Here is a 13,864-nt window from a genome sequence, read left to right as displayed (position 1 = left end):
CTGTGCTCTGGCTTAGGTCTGACCGGGGCTTCAGTGGGGTCGGGGGTGCAGTGCAGGGTGTGAGGGGCTGAAGCCTTGGGGCCTCTTTCCCCTCACTGGGCAGCTTTGGTGGCAGTGACAGAAGGTAATAAACTGGGATCAAAACCCAAGGGCCTGGTAGTGCCTTTAGTCTCAGGGACACCTTGCTGGTCCACTACATAAGTGTAATGGTCTTCATGGGATTGCAGCCATACAAACGGACTGATTATTGCCTTACCTAGCTGGGAGTATTCCAGTGAAGCATCTATTTTTTTTTTTTTTGAGACAGAGTCTCGCTTTGTTACCCAGGCTAGAGTGAGTGCCATGGCGTCAGCCTCGCTCACAGCAACCTCAGACTCCTGGGCTCAAGAGATCCGCCTGCCTCAGATTCCCAAGTAGCTGGGACTACAGGCATGCGCCACCATGCCTGGCTAATTTTTTCTACATATTTTAGTTGGCCAATTAATTTCTTTCTATTTATAGTAGAGACGGGGTCTCGCTCTTGCTCAGGCTGGTTTTGAACTCCTGACCTCGAGCAATCCGCCTGCCTCGGCCTCCCAGAGAGCTAGGATTACAGGTGTGAGCCACCGCGCTCGGCCGAAGCATCTTTTAAAGTATGACTGACTGTCCCCATTCTGGGTGGTGTGGCTGGTATCTAACTGAACGGGGAGTGTCTGTCCTCCTCTGTTCCCATTGCCACCCCAGTAAGTAGACTCCCTGGAAGGATGGCTGCCGCCTCCTGCCCCTGCAGCTGCCTGTCTGGAGGGTCGGGGAGTGACATCTACTCCACCTGGAGCAGACATACGGGTGGCTTTCTGGCCCCGGCTCTCCACGCGCGTCCCGGTGAGCCTATGTGGATCAGGTGCGACCAGTCACGCGCTTTCCTCTCGGCCACTTCTTCCAGGGGTGTCTCCGCCTCCCGGGGCCGTGCTGGTGTTGCATTCCCTGCCGCTGGAGTTCCCGCTGGCCATGGCTTTCGCAGAGCAGCTGCTGTCTTGGAAATCCGAGGATGGCGAAGGGAAATCCGAGGATGAGCCCGACACCATCCCGACGTCTGTCCTCCTGCAGGTGGTGGAGCTGCTAGGTGAGCTGGCTTCCCGTCGGCATGGGGGGGCTGTCATGCTGCCTGTGTGACTGCGAGACACACATCTGCTACGAAGGGGACCTTGGCGCAAACGTGGTCCATCCTGTGCTTCTAGACAGTATCTCCCGAACTCCAGTCGCTCTCGCGCCACCTTTATGTGACGTCAGCCACGTCCACTCGTCGTGCTGTCAGCGCTTATTTAATAGCTTTTGTTGCACTCCTTTCTCTCTTTTTTTTTAAACTCAGATTTACTCTTAAGGAAACCTTTACATTGCTACTCTAAATGGAAAATTAACATCCCTTGACGTAACTAAAAGATAGCCATAAAAATAAATACAAGGAAAATTGGCCGAGCGCGGTGGCTCACGCCTGTAATCCTAGCACTCTGGGAGGCCGAAGCGGGCGGATTGCTCAAGGTCAGGAGTTCGAAACCAGCCTGAGCAAGAGCGAGACCCCATCTCTACTATAAATAGAAAGAAATTAATTGGCCAACTAATATATATAGATAAAATTAGCCGGGCATGGTGGCGCATGCGTGTAGTCCCAGCTACTCGGGAGGCTGAGGCAGGAGGATTGCTTGAGCCCAGGAGATTGAGGTTGCTGTGAGCTAGGCTGACGCCACGGCACTCACTCTAGCCTGGGCAACAAAGCGAGACTCTGTCTCAAAAAATAAATAAATAAATACATACATACATACATACATACATACATACATACAAGGAAAATTGGCCGGGCGCGGTGGCTCACGCCTGTAATCCTAGCACTCTGGGAGGCCGAGGCGAGTGGATCGCTCAAGGTCAGGTGTTCACAACCAGCCTGAGCGAGAGCGAGACCCCATCTCTACCAAAAATAGAAAGAAATTAATTGGCCAACTAAAAACGTATAGTAAAAAACTAGCCAGGCACGATGCCGCATGGCTGTAGTCCCAGCTACTCGGGAGGCTGAGGCAGGAGGATCGCTTGAGCCCAGGAGATTGAGGTTGCTGTGAGCTAGGCTGACGCCACAGCACTCTAGTCCTGGCAACAGAGTTAGACTCTGTCTCAAAAAAATAAATAAATACAAGGAAAATAAATATCTGCTGTTACAAAACTGTGACCAAATACTGTTTCTTGTCAGAGGTTCTGGGTTTCTGGTCCACTCTCTGTTTAGAGCTCACCAGCCCCAGAGTAAGGATTTTGGTTGGCAAAATCAGGACTAAAGGGAGTTACAAAGGAACGGTGCTGCTGTCTGCCTTTCTGTGCTGTTGGGTAAAATTGGGTGGTGTGCCTGGTAGTAAGCGTCCGTGGCTCAGGAAACGTCGTTCCAACGACTCATCACCAGCTCGCTTTCGTGACAGATAACACCGTGTTTTGCCTGAGCTGCAGGAGCGGCTGGCGCCGTGCCGTGGGACACGGGGCTCGAGGCCGTGGCTCTTCCTCTGGCAGCCGCGTGACCTTGACTCTGAGCCTCTGTTTCTCCATCCGTGAGATGGGTGGATTACGCAGGAACCGTGCACGGGGTATTTTGGGGGGTTGACTCCATCGAAGTGCTTAGAACGGTGCCGGGCGTAATGAGCGCTGCATAACTAATCGCCGTTGTTATTCTGTCTCTGCCTCAGGAAACTTCCTGTGGACCACGGACATGGCGGCCTGCGTGAAGGAGCTCGTGTTCCACCTCCTGGCTGAGCTCCTGCGCACGGTGCACGGCCTGGAGCAGAGGCGCCATCCCGCCGGCCTGTCCCCCTCCATCGCGCTGCAGCTGAACCCCTGCCTGGCCATGCTGATGGCGCTGCAGTCGGAGCTGCACAAGCTGTACGACGAGGAGACCCAGGGCTGGGTCTCGGGCGGCACCTGCGGGGGCTCGGGGGCGGCGGCCGCCAGCGACCAGGGCAGGTTCTCCACCTACTTCCACGCGCTCATGGAAGGGTGCCTGGCGGTGGCTGAGGTGACCCTGCCTACCAACATGAGTGTCACGGCCAGCGGGGTGGCCTCCACAACCGCCCCCAACCTCAGCGACTCGTCCTCCTCCTCCTCGTCCTCGCCAGGACAGACCCCGCAGAGCCCCAGCCTCCTGTCCAAGAGGAAAAAAGTGAAGATGAAGCGGGACAAGGCCGCCGCCTCGGGCAAGCGCCAGTCCCCACGCACGGCGGACTCGGACGCCGCGGCGCTCAGCATCGGGGGCAGCAAGCCCGAGGACATGCTGTGGTTCCACCGCGCGCTCACCCTGCTCATCATCCTCCGGCACCTCGCCAGGAAGGACCCGCAGGGGCTGGGCGTGACGAGCGACGCCATCGCGGACGCCTGCCAGGCGCTGGTGGGCCCCACTGCCCACGGCCGCTTGCTGGTGATCTCGGGCATCCCCACCCACCTGGACGAGGGCGTCGTCAGAGGCGCCATCCGCAAGGCCTGCAACGCCCACGGCGGGGTCTTCAAAGACGAGATCTACATCCCGCTGCAGGAGGAAGACCCCAAGAAGCCGAAGGACAAGGCCGAGGGCAGCGACGGGAAGGCCGAGCTGGAGAAGAGCCTGGGCTTCCCGGGCACCGAGAGCCTGGAGGTGAGCTCGTCCAGCAGCCTCACGCCCGCCATGAGCGTCAGCGCGTCGGCCTCCACCAGCCAGGCCTCCATCTGCAGCTCCCAGGGCATCTCGCAGACCGTCAGCGACCTCTCGGTGGACCCGCTGCCCTCGGGCCTCGAGCTGCCCCTCCCTCCCGGCTTGCTGGAGCCCCACGTGGTGTCCAGCCAGGAGAGCCTGGACATCTCCCTGTGCAGCACCGGCAGCCTGGGCAGCCTCGGCAGCCTGGGCGAGCCCCTGGACAACGCAGAGACGGCCTCGGCGTCAGACATGGGCTCCATGTACACGGTCACGTCCCTGGACAGCCAGCCCCTCGCTGCGCGCCCCATCAAAGGCTTTGCCGTCGTGGAGGTAACGGCCCCGAACCCTGGCAGCCACTAAATCGTGACCACTGTGAATCTTCCGACCTCTTAAACCTCCCAGTGACCTCCTGACAGGCAGCGTGGGGGCACCTGGGGGCTGCGCGGGGCAGAACGGGAGCAGCACGGTGAGGCTGTTGGGGGTGACATCCAGGAGCGCCATCCTGCCCGGCTATGCGGTCAGTGTGGTGACTGCTGTGCGTGGCGGCGCAGGGCTGGCCAGCTGAGCTTCCCTGTTGGCTGGGCTTCCCCAAGTGCGTCCCAGCCCGCGGCCGATCCTCGTGTTCTGCAGGGGCCTTGGGTTGTTTCAGCACTGCTGTTGGCAGGAGGGACTTCGCTGAGCAGAACAAAAACGCCATTTTGTTCCAGGCGACTCTGAGTTTCAGAGGGCGTGTGTGTGCTGCCGCGGCATAGTCCCACTTCAGGTGTCTCGCGCCACCTCGTTTAGAAATCTTGCATCCAGTGTCTTTTTTTTCTTTTTTTGAGACAGTCTTTTTTTGAGATAGATGGGGCTAGAGTGCCGTGGCGTCAGCCTAGCTCTCAGCAACCTCAAATTCCTGGGCTCAAGCGATCCTCCTGCCTCAGCCTCCAGAGTAACTGGGACTACAGGCATGCGCCACCACGCCCAGCTAATTTTTCCTATATATTTTTAGTTGGCCAATTAATTTCTTTCTATTTTTAGTAGAGACAGGGTCTCGCTCTTGCTCAGGCTGGTTTTGAACTCCTGACCTAGAGCGATCCACCCGCCTCGGCCTCCCAAAGTGCTAGGATTATAGGCGTGAGCCACCACGCCCAGCCCATCCAGTGTCTTCATGAACCTTTGCATGACAAAACCTAGGCTCAAAAGTCCAGACTCTTCTCCCCCTTGTTGGCTGCATAGAGAAAGTGCCGGGAGAGAACTTGCATTGCTTTTCTCCCAGCCGGCTCTGATGGGAGAGTTCAAGGTCAAGTGGCTGGTTTCTGTCCTAGTACCATGACTTTTAATCCATCAGCCTCGTTCCCTGGGACTTCAGAGCCAGGCATGACTTTACTCCCTGGGCAACAGAGTAAAGCCACAGACCTGGGCAGATCGAGTGACAGATTCCCAGTGAGTTGCTCCCCTACACGTCACCACTGTTGGCACGTGGGGGACCATTTCCCAGGAAGGCTAGCTGCCATCACAGCTTCAAGAGGGGCAGCGGGTTTCCGGGGAAGGGAACAGTTCATTCCTATGAACGGCCGGTCGCTCTACTCAAGCCTGACCCTTGTCTTTGTTCACACAGATCAGATCCCGAGCCAAAATCGAGAAAATCCGAGCCAGTTTATTTAACAATAACGATTTGATTGGTTTGTCAAGTTTGGACGGTGAAGACGAACTGATGGAAATGTCAACGGAAGAGATTCTGACCGTCTCTGTCGTAAATCAGAGTTTGTTTGACACGCAAGGGAGTCCAGGACTAGAAGATTATTTCAATGATAAGTCAATTAAAGGTGGGTTATAGATTTTTTTTTTAATTAATAGACTTTTTTGGAGCAGTTTTAGGCTAACAGAAAAAAATGAGTGAAATCTTTCCCTGCCCCCCATTTGCCCTTTTTAATGTCTAGCATTGAAGAGGAACTTGGCGGTCGTAACTGGAGTTGAAGATTTTGAAAGTGATTCAGGGGATGTTGGGGCGGTGGGACAAGAGGCGCATTGTTTGCCAACAGTTGCACTCAGGCTGACTGTATGCATCTTCGTATGATGTAGAGAGAACATTCTAGACCCTCTCCCAGCTGCGGGTCGTCAGTTCAGCCCCTGCCACAGGCCTGCTTTGCTCCATTTAGAGACCCCTGGGAGTGGCTTTGCACAGCCTGCTTCGGGCTCAGCTGCGGGCTTGCATTCAAGCCTTTTTGTGGGTGTCTAGCCAGGCTTCCCCTCTTTCAAGTTCAAGTGTATTTATTCTGTTCTGTCCTGTATGGCTAGAATGTGGCAACTACATTGCTGGTAATTATTTGGTCACACGCTTGAGGACAGCTAATTGGTCACACGCTTGAGGACAGCCTCACCCTTTTATACTGTTCTTGGGGAAGAAACAGTTCTAGCCTTTTTTCACAAAAGTCCTATTTTCTATCCCTCTTGTCGTCCTCGTGGCTTTTTTGTGGAGTTGACCCCCACAAAAAAGCCACGTACTGTCCTGTCTGCTTTTGTACAGCACCAAGTGTTATCAGGGACCCAGGGCCCTGATGACGCCCCTCTGAGCTGAGTCTAGCAGAAGGCTCCGGTCTAAGGCCAGCGGCTCACCACAAGCTTCACTTTAGAAACAGAAGGAATTTTTCTTTTTTCTTTTTATCATTAACAACAGTTCTTTGTGTCATTGTATCAATCTTTCTCAGAATTTCTAAGCATATCACTTTTTCTAAATCTTTAATATTGCTTGAAATCATATAATAGAGTTGTTAAGTTGTTTTGTGTGAAAAATAAGCGCTTACAGGACGTAGCGTGCTCACGGCAGCATTTCTTTGCCCCCCTCCGTCCGGAACAGGGGAGAAGCTGGTGCCCGGGGCCAGAGAGGTCCTGACGGAAATATTTAAGAGCTGTGCCCACTCGGAGCAGACGCTGAGCCTGACGCCTGCGAAGCCCATCCGAGTCTCTGACATTTATCTCAGCAAAGAGCAGATCAACTCGCAGACCCCGGGCAACCTGCTCCAGCTCTTCTTCACCAACGTCCGGCCTCCAAAAAAGGTGCTGGAGGACCAGCTCACCCAGGTAGCCGCCCCGTCCCCAGCACGCCTGCGCCGGGCCTCGGGTGCCCTGCAGGGCGAGCCTGCGAACCCCTCCCCGCCCTGTGCTCTGCAGATCCTAAGGAAGTACGGCGTGCCCAAGCCCAAGTTCGACAAGAGCAAGTACAGCAAGGCCGGGAAGGAGCAGCACCCGGTGAAGGTGGTGAGCACCAAGCGGCCCATCACCAAGCCACCCGCCAAGGACAAGGCCGTGCTCAACAGCGTCAGGTGCGCGCCCCAGTGGGCTGGGGAAGGCGGGCCCGAGGGCGGCCACTGATTGTCACCTGATTGTGTCATTCCATCCACAAGTGTAGTGACGTCTGGACCATGCAGGCTGGAAAGGAGACTAGCTTGAATTAAGAAACTATTTAGGCCGGGCGTGGTGGCTCAGGCCTGTAATCCTAGTTCTCTGAGAGGCTAAGGTGGGCGGATTGCTCAAGGTCAGCAGTTCGAAACCAGCCTGAGGAAGAGCGAGACTGTCTCTACTAAAAATAGGAAGAAATTAATTGGCCAACTAAATAAGTATAGAAAAAATTAGCTGGGCATGGTGGCACACGCCTGTAGTCCCAGCTACTTGGGAGACTGAGGGCAGAGGATCGCTTGAGCCCAGGAGTTTGAGGTTGCTGTGAGCTAGGCTGACGCCACGGCACTCTGGCCTGGGTGACAGAGCGAGACTCTTGCTCTGTCTTAAAAAAAAAAATAAGTAAATTTGGAGATCGTTTCAGATGAATACAAAAAACTTCCTCATTTTTTCTTTTAAATAGCTATGTAATATTCCATGGCTGGATATGCACATATGCCTAAAAGAACTTTCTTTAAATACATGTTTTGGACTCCGAAGTAGTTGTAATAGAAACTCTGATAGCAAAGTAGTCCCAGCAGGAGTCTCTAGAAAAATTGTTTAAATGGCCAGAAAAAGTAATGTCTTTTTATTAATTTAGTGTGTAGAAATGGTGTTTCTAAATCAGCACTGTCTAGTAGAACTTTCTGTGATGACAGCAATCGGTGCTGTTGCTCTGAGCTGTTTAGTACGTGGCTTACTTACTGCGGCTATGAAGTACGTAGAAACAGTGTCTGAAAAGAATATCTTTAAGATTTTTCACATTGTAAGGCATCAATTTGGCCTCGTAATTCGCTGGGTAGACGTTCATCAGAACAAAGGTGATCTTGCATTGTGCCTGTGCGAGGCTCCGTGTTGCCTGTGTCGGGGACGTGTGGACGTGCGGCGTCCTAATGGCGATGCTTTGGTCTATAGCAGGACTGCCTTAAGTGAAAAGAAGCCAACTGTGAAGCCAAAGTCACCAGAAAAGAGCAAACCAGATGAAAAGGACCCGGAGAAGTCACCCACCAAAAAACAAGAAGGTGAATGAACAGCTCGGGCCTGGTGTGGGCTTGGGGACCTGCTTCCGTCCTGGAGACAGGGCGGGGCAGGCTACACGGGGGACGGGCCTCTTTGCTTTTCCTGACTGGCTGTTCTCCCACCGCCGCCGGGATGGCCCTGGGCTCCCTGGGGTTTTAGTCTAGGGGGGCGGCATTTCCAAAGATGCTGTGGCAGCCCTCTGGCCAGTGCCAGTTAATTGCCCCGGGACGCCATCTTGGAGGACCATGAACCTGAGGAGGTGAAAATGGCAGTTCCAGAAATACCACACACCCAAGACGACGAATAGATGGTTGTGACTGCAAAGTAAAGATTTGGGAATCTGCTTGGAAATTTTCTTTCACAAGGCACTTGCGTAAGGCTAGTCGTCTGCTCTGGGCAGCAGAACAGAAGCAGAGTTGGAGCACGCCACTCCCCTCGCCAGAAAGCGGCTGTCAGTTGGGGACGCCTCAGAGACTCGTGGGAAGAAGGGATGTGGGGAAGCCACCGCGCTGTGTGGTGACCAGCCTGTCCAGGAGGGGCTGAGCCCTGGGAGACCTGGTCACGTGGGGTCACGTGTGTCCCGTAAAACGACAGGCCCCGGAGTTGGGGTTTGGGAGGAGACAGCCATGAGAGAGGGGGGACGAATTGTGTGCGGTTCTTTACCACATTCCTAACTCTGAACACTTTTCTGTCAGTCCCTGAGGAAAAATATCTGACCTTGGAAGGATTTCACAAATTTGTTATTGACCGAGCCAAGCAAGACATCCGCAGCGTCTGGAGGGCGATTTTGTCCTGCGGGTATGATCTTCACTTTGAGAGGTAAGCAGGCCGCCCCACCCTCGACTCCTCTGTGGGGGGCGTCTCCAGCCCCCAGGGGCGTCGGGGGCAGTCTGTCTCCCTCGTTCTCAGTGCTTTCTCAGTTATTTCCTAGATGCTCTTAATTAAGTGGGTTTCTAACCCATTTGTAAACGAACCCTGTTCCTTTCCTCAAATTCTATTATTTTATTTATTTATTTTTTTGGTGAGACATTCTCACATGTCTTACAGGCTAGAGTGCTGTGGCGTCAGCCTAGTCAAACTCCTGGGCTTCAAGCCTTCTGCCTCAGCCTCCCAAGTAGCTGGGACTACAGGTATGCGCCACCACGCCCGGCTAATTTTTTCTTTTGGTTGTCTGGCTAACTCTTTCTATTTATAGTAGAGATGGGTCTCGCTCTTGCTCAGGCTGGTCTCGAACTCCTGAGCTCAAGCAATCCGCCTATCTCGGCGTCCCAGAGTGCCAGGATTACAGGCATGAGCCACCGCGCCCGGCCTTTTCCTCAAACTCTTGACTTGGGGCCTGTACAGTTCGCTGGGGCTGCCATGCAGTGCCCAGGCGGGCGGTTGAAACAACAGGAATTTGTCTTCTCACATTTCAGAGGCCCAAAACCAAGGTGTCAGCAGAGTTGGTTTCTTCTGAGGCCTCTCTCCCCGGCTCACAGACGCCAGCTTCTCGCTGTCCCCTGACATGGCCACCTCTCTGTGTGTCTGTGTCTTAATCACCTCTTTGTATAAGATCACCTGTCCTGTCAGTTTAGGGCCACACATATGACCTCATTGGCCTTATTTACCTCTTTAAATGCTCCATCTCCAAACACAGTCACATGGGGGTTAGGGCTTCGTTCGACATAGGAATTTGGGGGAACGCAATTCAGTCTACAGTGGGTAACTTCTCCAAAGAACCTTCTCCTCAGAATCACGCTTTCCCATGTCTCATTGCTGCGTCCCTCCCAGGCAAGGACACAGCAGTGACACGGCTCACTGGGTCTCCAGGGCCAAATCTGGCCTCCCCTTTGTAACTGTAAGTGAATGCCAAGCAGGCAAGACGTTTAAGACAAAAGACGTCACCCTGCCCTCCCTCTGAGCCTTGCCCGCAGCAACAGGGACCTGGCCTCACCAAAATGGCGCCAGAGGCAGGCTTCTTTAAAAGTCCATTTTCTGAGCTGAGAAACGATGCGCTGCTTGGTACCAGCATTTGGTACGTTCAGTAAAGGCTCAGAGTCAACCCCTGACTGGGTCTTGGCGCTGTGGTGGCAGGCACAAGTTTTTTGAACTGATTTTAGAAATCCCTAAAGGGACAATTTTGAGGGCTTTGTTGAAAAGTAAAATTGGCCAGGCGCGGTGGCTCACGCCTGTAATCCTAGCACTCTGGGAGGCTGAGGCGGGCGGATTGCTTGAGATCAGGAGTTCGAAACCAGCCTGAGCAAGAGCGAGACCCCGTCTCTACTATAAATAGAAAGAAACTAATTGGCCAACTAATATATATAGGAAAAAAAATGATCCGGGCATGGTGGCGCATGCCTGTCCCAGCTACTCAGGAGGCTGAGGCAGGAGGATCACTTGACCCCAGGAGTTTTAAGGTTGCTGTGAGCTAGGCTGACGCCACAGCACTCACTCTAGCCTGGGCAACAAAGTGAGACTCTGTCTCAAAAAAAAAAAAGAAAGAAGTAAAATTACCTATTTTGTGGGTTTTGGTTGATTTTTTTTTTTGATGGATTTAGAGGGTACAAGTGTTTTTTTGTTATGTGGATGAATCATATCGTGCTGAAGTCAGAGCTTTCAGCGTGCCTGTCTCCAGACAGTGTGCATTGTACCTGATAGGAGATTTTTGAATCACTTATTTTGGACTAGAAACTGTATTCAAAGTGGAAAAGGAACAAATTGAGCTACAAACTGAATCTGAAGTGACACATTTGTAATAGCTAAAAGAGCTTGTTCACAGGGCCCTGTGGGGCCTTGGCGATGCCCTAACACGTCCTCCGTCCTCACTGTGACTTCCCTAAGGGGGCAGCAGCCTGGACAGCAGTTGAGGGGACCTCCAGGCAGACAGAGATCTGTGCTGGAGGAGGCTCAGGTGTCTCTCTGAGCATTCTGGGGGGGGACAGAGCTGGCCTATAGGAGACACCTGATGATGCCTCCCACCTCCCTGAGACAGCCCCTCCGGGATGCCATGGCACGTGGCCCATGTGAGGAGCCACGGGCTCGGGACCTCAACGCCCTGCCAGGCGCCTGCCACCTGCCTTTCTTGGGCGGATGGCGTGCTATTTGTGGAATGAGGACGTGCACACGTGCTGAAAACCTCACACGCTGTGCACACGCAGCGACGTGCTGCTACTCCTGGACGTAGGGCCTCGCTGGGTAATGTTCCAGTGGACGTCTCTGCCAGCATTTATTTTTCTAGAGGTAGATTTTTTTCTGTCCTATCAGAGTGGGATCCAGCCAGACAAACTGCTCTGCGGTCTGCTCTTTTCATTTTTCTACATTATTCCTCTTGGTCCTTTCCATGGCCGTGTAGTGGCCCATTCTGAGGCGTAGTGTAATTTATTTAGCTAATCCCCGGCGGCGAACACTAGGGTTGTGTCCGATGTCGCTGTCATGACGCAGACCACGGCAAGGCCCTCACAAGCACAGCTTGGCCTGCCTGTTCCAAGAGCTCCGCAGGCGAATCCTGGAATGGGATTGCTGGGAAAGGGTAATGACATCAGCGACACCAGCAGCTGACACTTGCTGTGCACCTGGAATGTGCCAGGCACCCTGCTGTGTGCTTCGCAGCCACCTTCCATTGAATTCCTGTGACAGCACGTGAAGCTGGTGCTACTTACTACGAGCTCTGTTTTCTGGGTAGAGAAAGCGAGGCTCAGCAAGTGGATGCATTTTTGCCTGGGTCGCTATACGTAGCCTAGATTTCACCCCAGGACTCCAGAGTCCCTCCTGCACCCTAACACTGGACTGCCCGTGCACGGGAGGGACGCCCCATTCACACTCCCTGCAGCGGCTGGCGCTGGCTGGCTTTGAAAGAGCTTTTCCCCGTGAGGAGCTGTCCAAGCACCGAGCAGCCGAGCTCAGGGAGCTGGGGGCATGGGTAAGGGGAATCCAGCAGTCACCACCCCACCTGCTGTCCTCCCCTGTGCCCAGGTGTGCTTGCATCGACGTCCGACACGCACAGAAGGCCTCAAGGAAGTGGACCCTGGAGATGGACGTGGCGCTCGTGCAGTACGTCAATCGGCTGTGCCGCCACCTGGCCATCACGCCCGCTCGGCTCCATCCCCACGAGATGTATCTGGACCCGGCCGATGGCGCTGACCCCAGAGTGGCCTGTCTCTTGAGTATGTGGCCCCTGGGGCTATCCCCTCTCCTGATGCCCAGCAGGGGCAAGACCCACGACAGAGGATGCTCACAAGGGCTAGATGCCATTTAGGCGTCCATTGAAGAAATAGGTGTGAACACTTGCCGGGAGCCAGGTGTGCAGAAGAGGGCGCTGCAGAAACGGAGGGAGAGCAAGACAAGGGGCCGGACTGCTGCCGGACTAGCCTGAGGCCTTTTTTTATGCTCCTTACAACAAAACCAGGCCACAGACATGCAGGGGCTGGAGGCCCTGCTGAGGCTGGGCTGCCATGGGGCGTGAGGGAGGGTCAGGTAGTCTGATAACCGATGTAGAGGCATGAGCCTTCCTGACAGGGGGACCTGTGCTTTTTATTAAAGCCAGGAAGGCACACAAAAAATAAACTGTTAATTCCCAGATGTCCCTTGGAGAGTAAGCCCCGTTACAACATGGTGGCAGGGCCCTGTACCCACATGTAGCACAAGCTGTGCTCAGCCGTGCGCCTCATCCACAATAAGCACGGGGCCCTGCTCTCGTGTGGATGCCCAGGAGGTGAAGGTGGGCAAGGATTTGGCCCTGATTTCATCTCTCCTGTGAGAGAGGAGACAGATTTGGGGCTAAACAATAAAAGACAGTGTGCCAGTGGTTTTGATACACGATCTCACCACTAGGGACAGCTAGGTGCAAAGTAGGCAGGACTTTGTGTTATTTTTGCAACATCTAAAGTCTACAATTATTTCAAAATCCAGAGTTAAATAATACAGTATGCAGCAGTCCTGGCATGGCCCAAAGGCAGGCTGGGGGCCTCAACTTCCTTAAGAGCCAGCACCTCACGTCTGGCTGGCCCAGGGCCTCCTGCTTTGCCTCTGCCTGGCACGGGGCTGCTCAGTCACTGGCGTATCTCCAGGGTCCCTGGTGTCAAATCCAGCGTGGGGAGCCTCCCGGTCCCATTCCATGTGGGCCTTGCCCGTGATAGAGACTGCCCGTGTGTGTGTGTGTGTGTGTGTGTGTTTGCAAACTGAGCGTCTCAGCCTGACCACCCTCGTGCCCTGCTGCAGACGTGCCCATCGAGAGCCTGCGCCTGCGCTTCGCCCTGCTCCAGTCCCTCAACACCACGCTGGAGACCTTCTTCCTGCCGCTGGTGGAGCTGCGCCAGACGCCCATGTACACCCACAGCATCGCCGCCCTGCTGAAGGAGGCCAAAGGTCAGTGCCAGGGCCCGCGGGCGCGGTCCTCAGGCCGTCACGCGGCCTTATATCCAGCGGTAGGTCCACCCGAGGGAAACTGATTGTGGAAGTAACCTATGCTCTGAAAAAAGTCAACTTATTTTAACAGTTTACAAATCATTTAGAAACGTATAAAGTCGAAGCTCTGTCTCATTATATGGCCCCCACATCCCTACCTCCCAGAGGTGACCATTGTTAACAGATGAGTATCTGTCATTCCAGACTTTCCTGTTCACATACAAATAGATGTACACACACACAGTTTGTTTTTATTAAAAATAGGTATCATTTTGTATATTGTGTTTTGCAACTGTCACTTGTTTGTGGTGTGCTGCAAGCTGGTGTTCCTGGGCATGACAGTCCGAGGGTGAATGCACTTAGCACGTG

General features: G+C 54.0%; 1 protein-coding gene across 5 annotated transcripts in view; it reads left to right on the top strand.

The window, feature by feature from the left end:
* Window positions 1-13,864, top strand: part of HECTD4 (HECT domain E3 ubiquitin protein ligase 4) — a 179,885-nt gene that overhangs the window by 156,315 nt on the left and 9,706 nt on the right. For 4 of the 5 annotated variants that reach the window (XM_075996573.1, XM_075996572.1, XM_075996570.1 and 1 more), the window contains exons 60-68: window positions 923-1,102; window positions 2,700-4,006; window positions 5,277-5,484; window positions 6,516-6,739; window positions 6,830-6,981; window positions 8,009-8,115; window positions 8,809-8,932; window positions 12,065-12,255; window positions 13,310-13,456. In XM_075996573.1, the coding sequence (XP_075852688.1) occupies window positions 923-1,102; window positions 2,700-4,006; window positions 5,277-5,484; window positions 6,516-6,739; window positions 6,830-6,981; window positions 8,009-8,115; window positions 8,809-8,932; window positions 12,065-12,255; window positions 13,310-13,456 (2,640 nt within the window). The remainder of the gene's footprint in view (window positions 1-922; window positions 1,103-2,699; window positions 4,007-5,276; window positions 5,485-6,515; window positions 6,740-6,829; window positions 6,982-8,008; window positions 8,116-8,808; window positions 8,933-12,064; window positions 12,256-13,309; window positions 13,457-13,864) is intronic. The other variant, XM_075996571.1, reaches the window with a different exon arrangement.

The sequence above is a fragment of the Microcebus murinus genome, chromosome 22, assembly GCF_040939455.1.
Source record: "Microcebus murinus isolate Inina chromosome 22, M.murinus_Inina_mat1.0, whole genome shotgun sequence".
In the NCBI taxonomy this organism is placed as follows: domain Eukaryota; kingdom Metazoa; phylum Chordata; class Mammalia; order Primates; family Cheirogaleidae; genus Microcebus; species Microcebus murinus.
The sequence above is the reverse complement of the archived record's forward strand: the minus strand, read 5'-3'. Positions and strand labels throughout refer to the sequence as shown.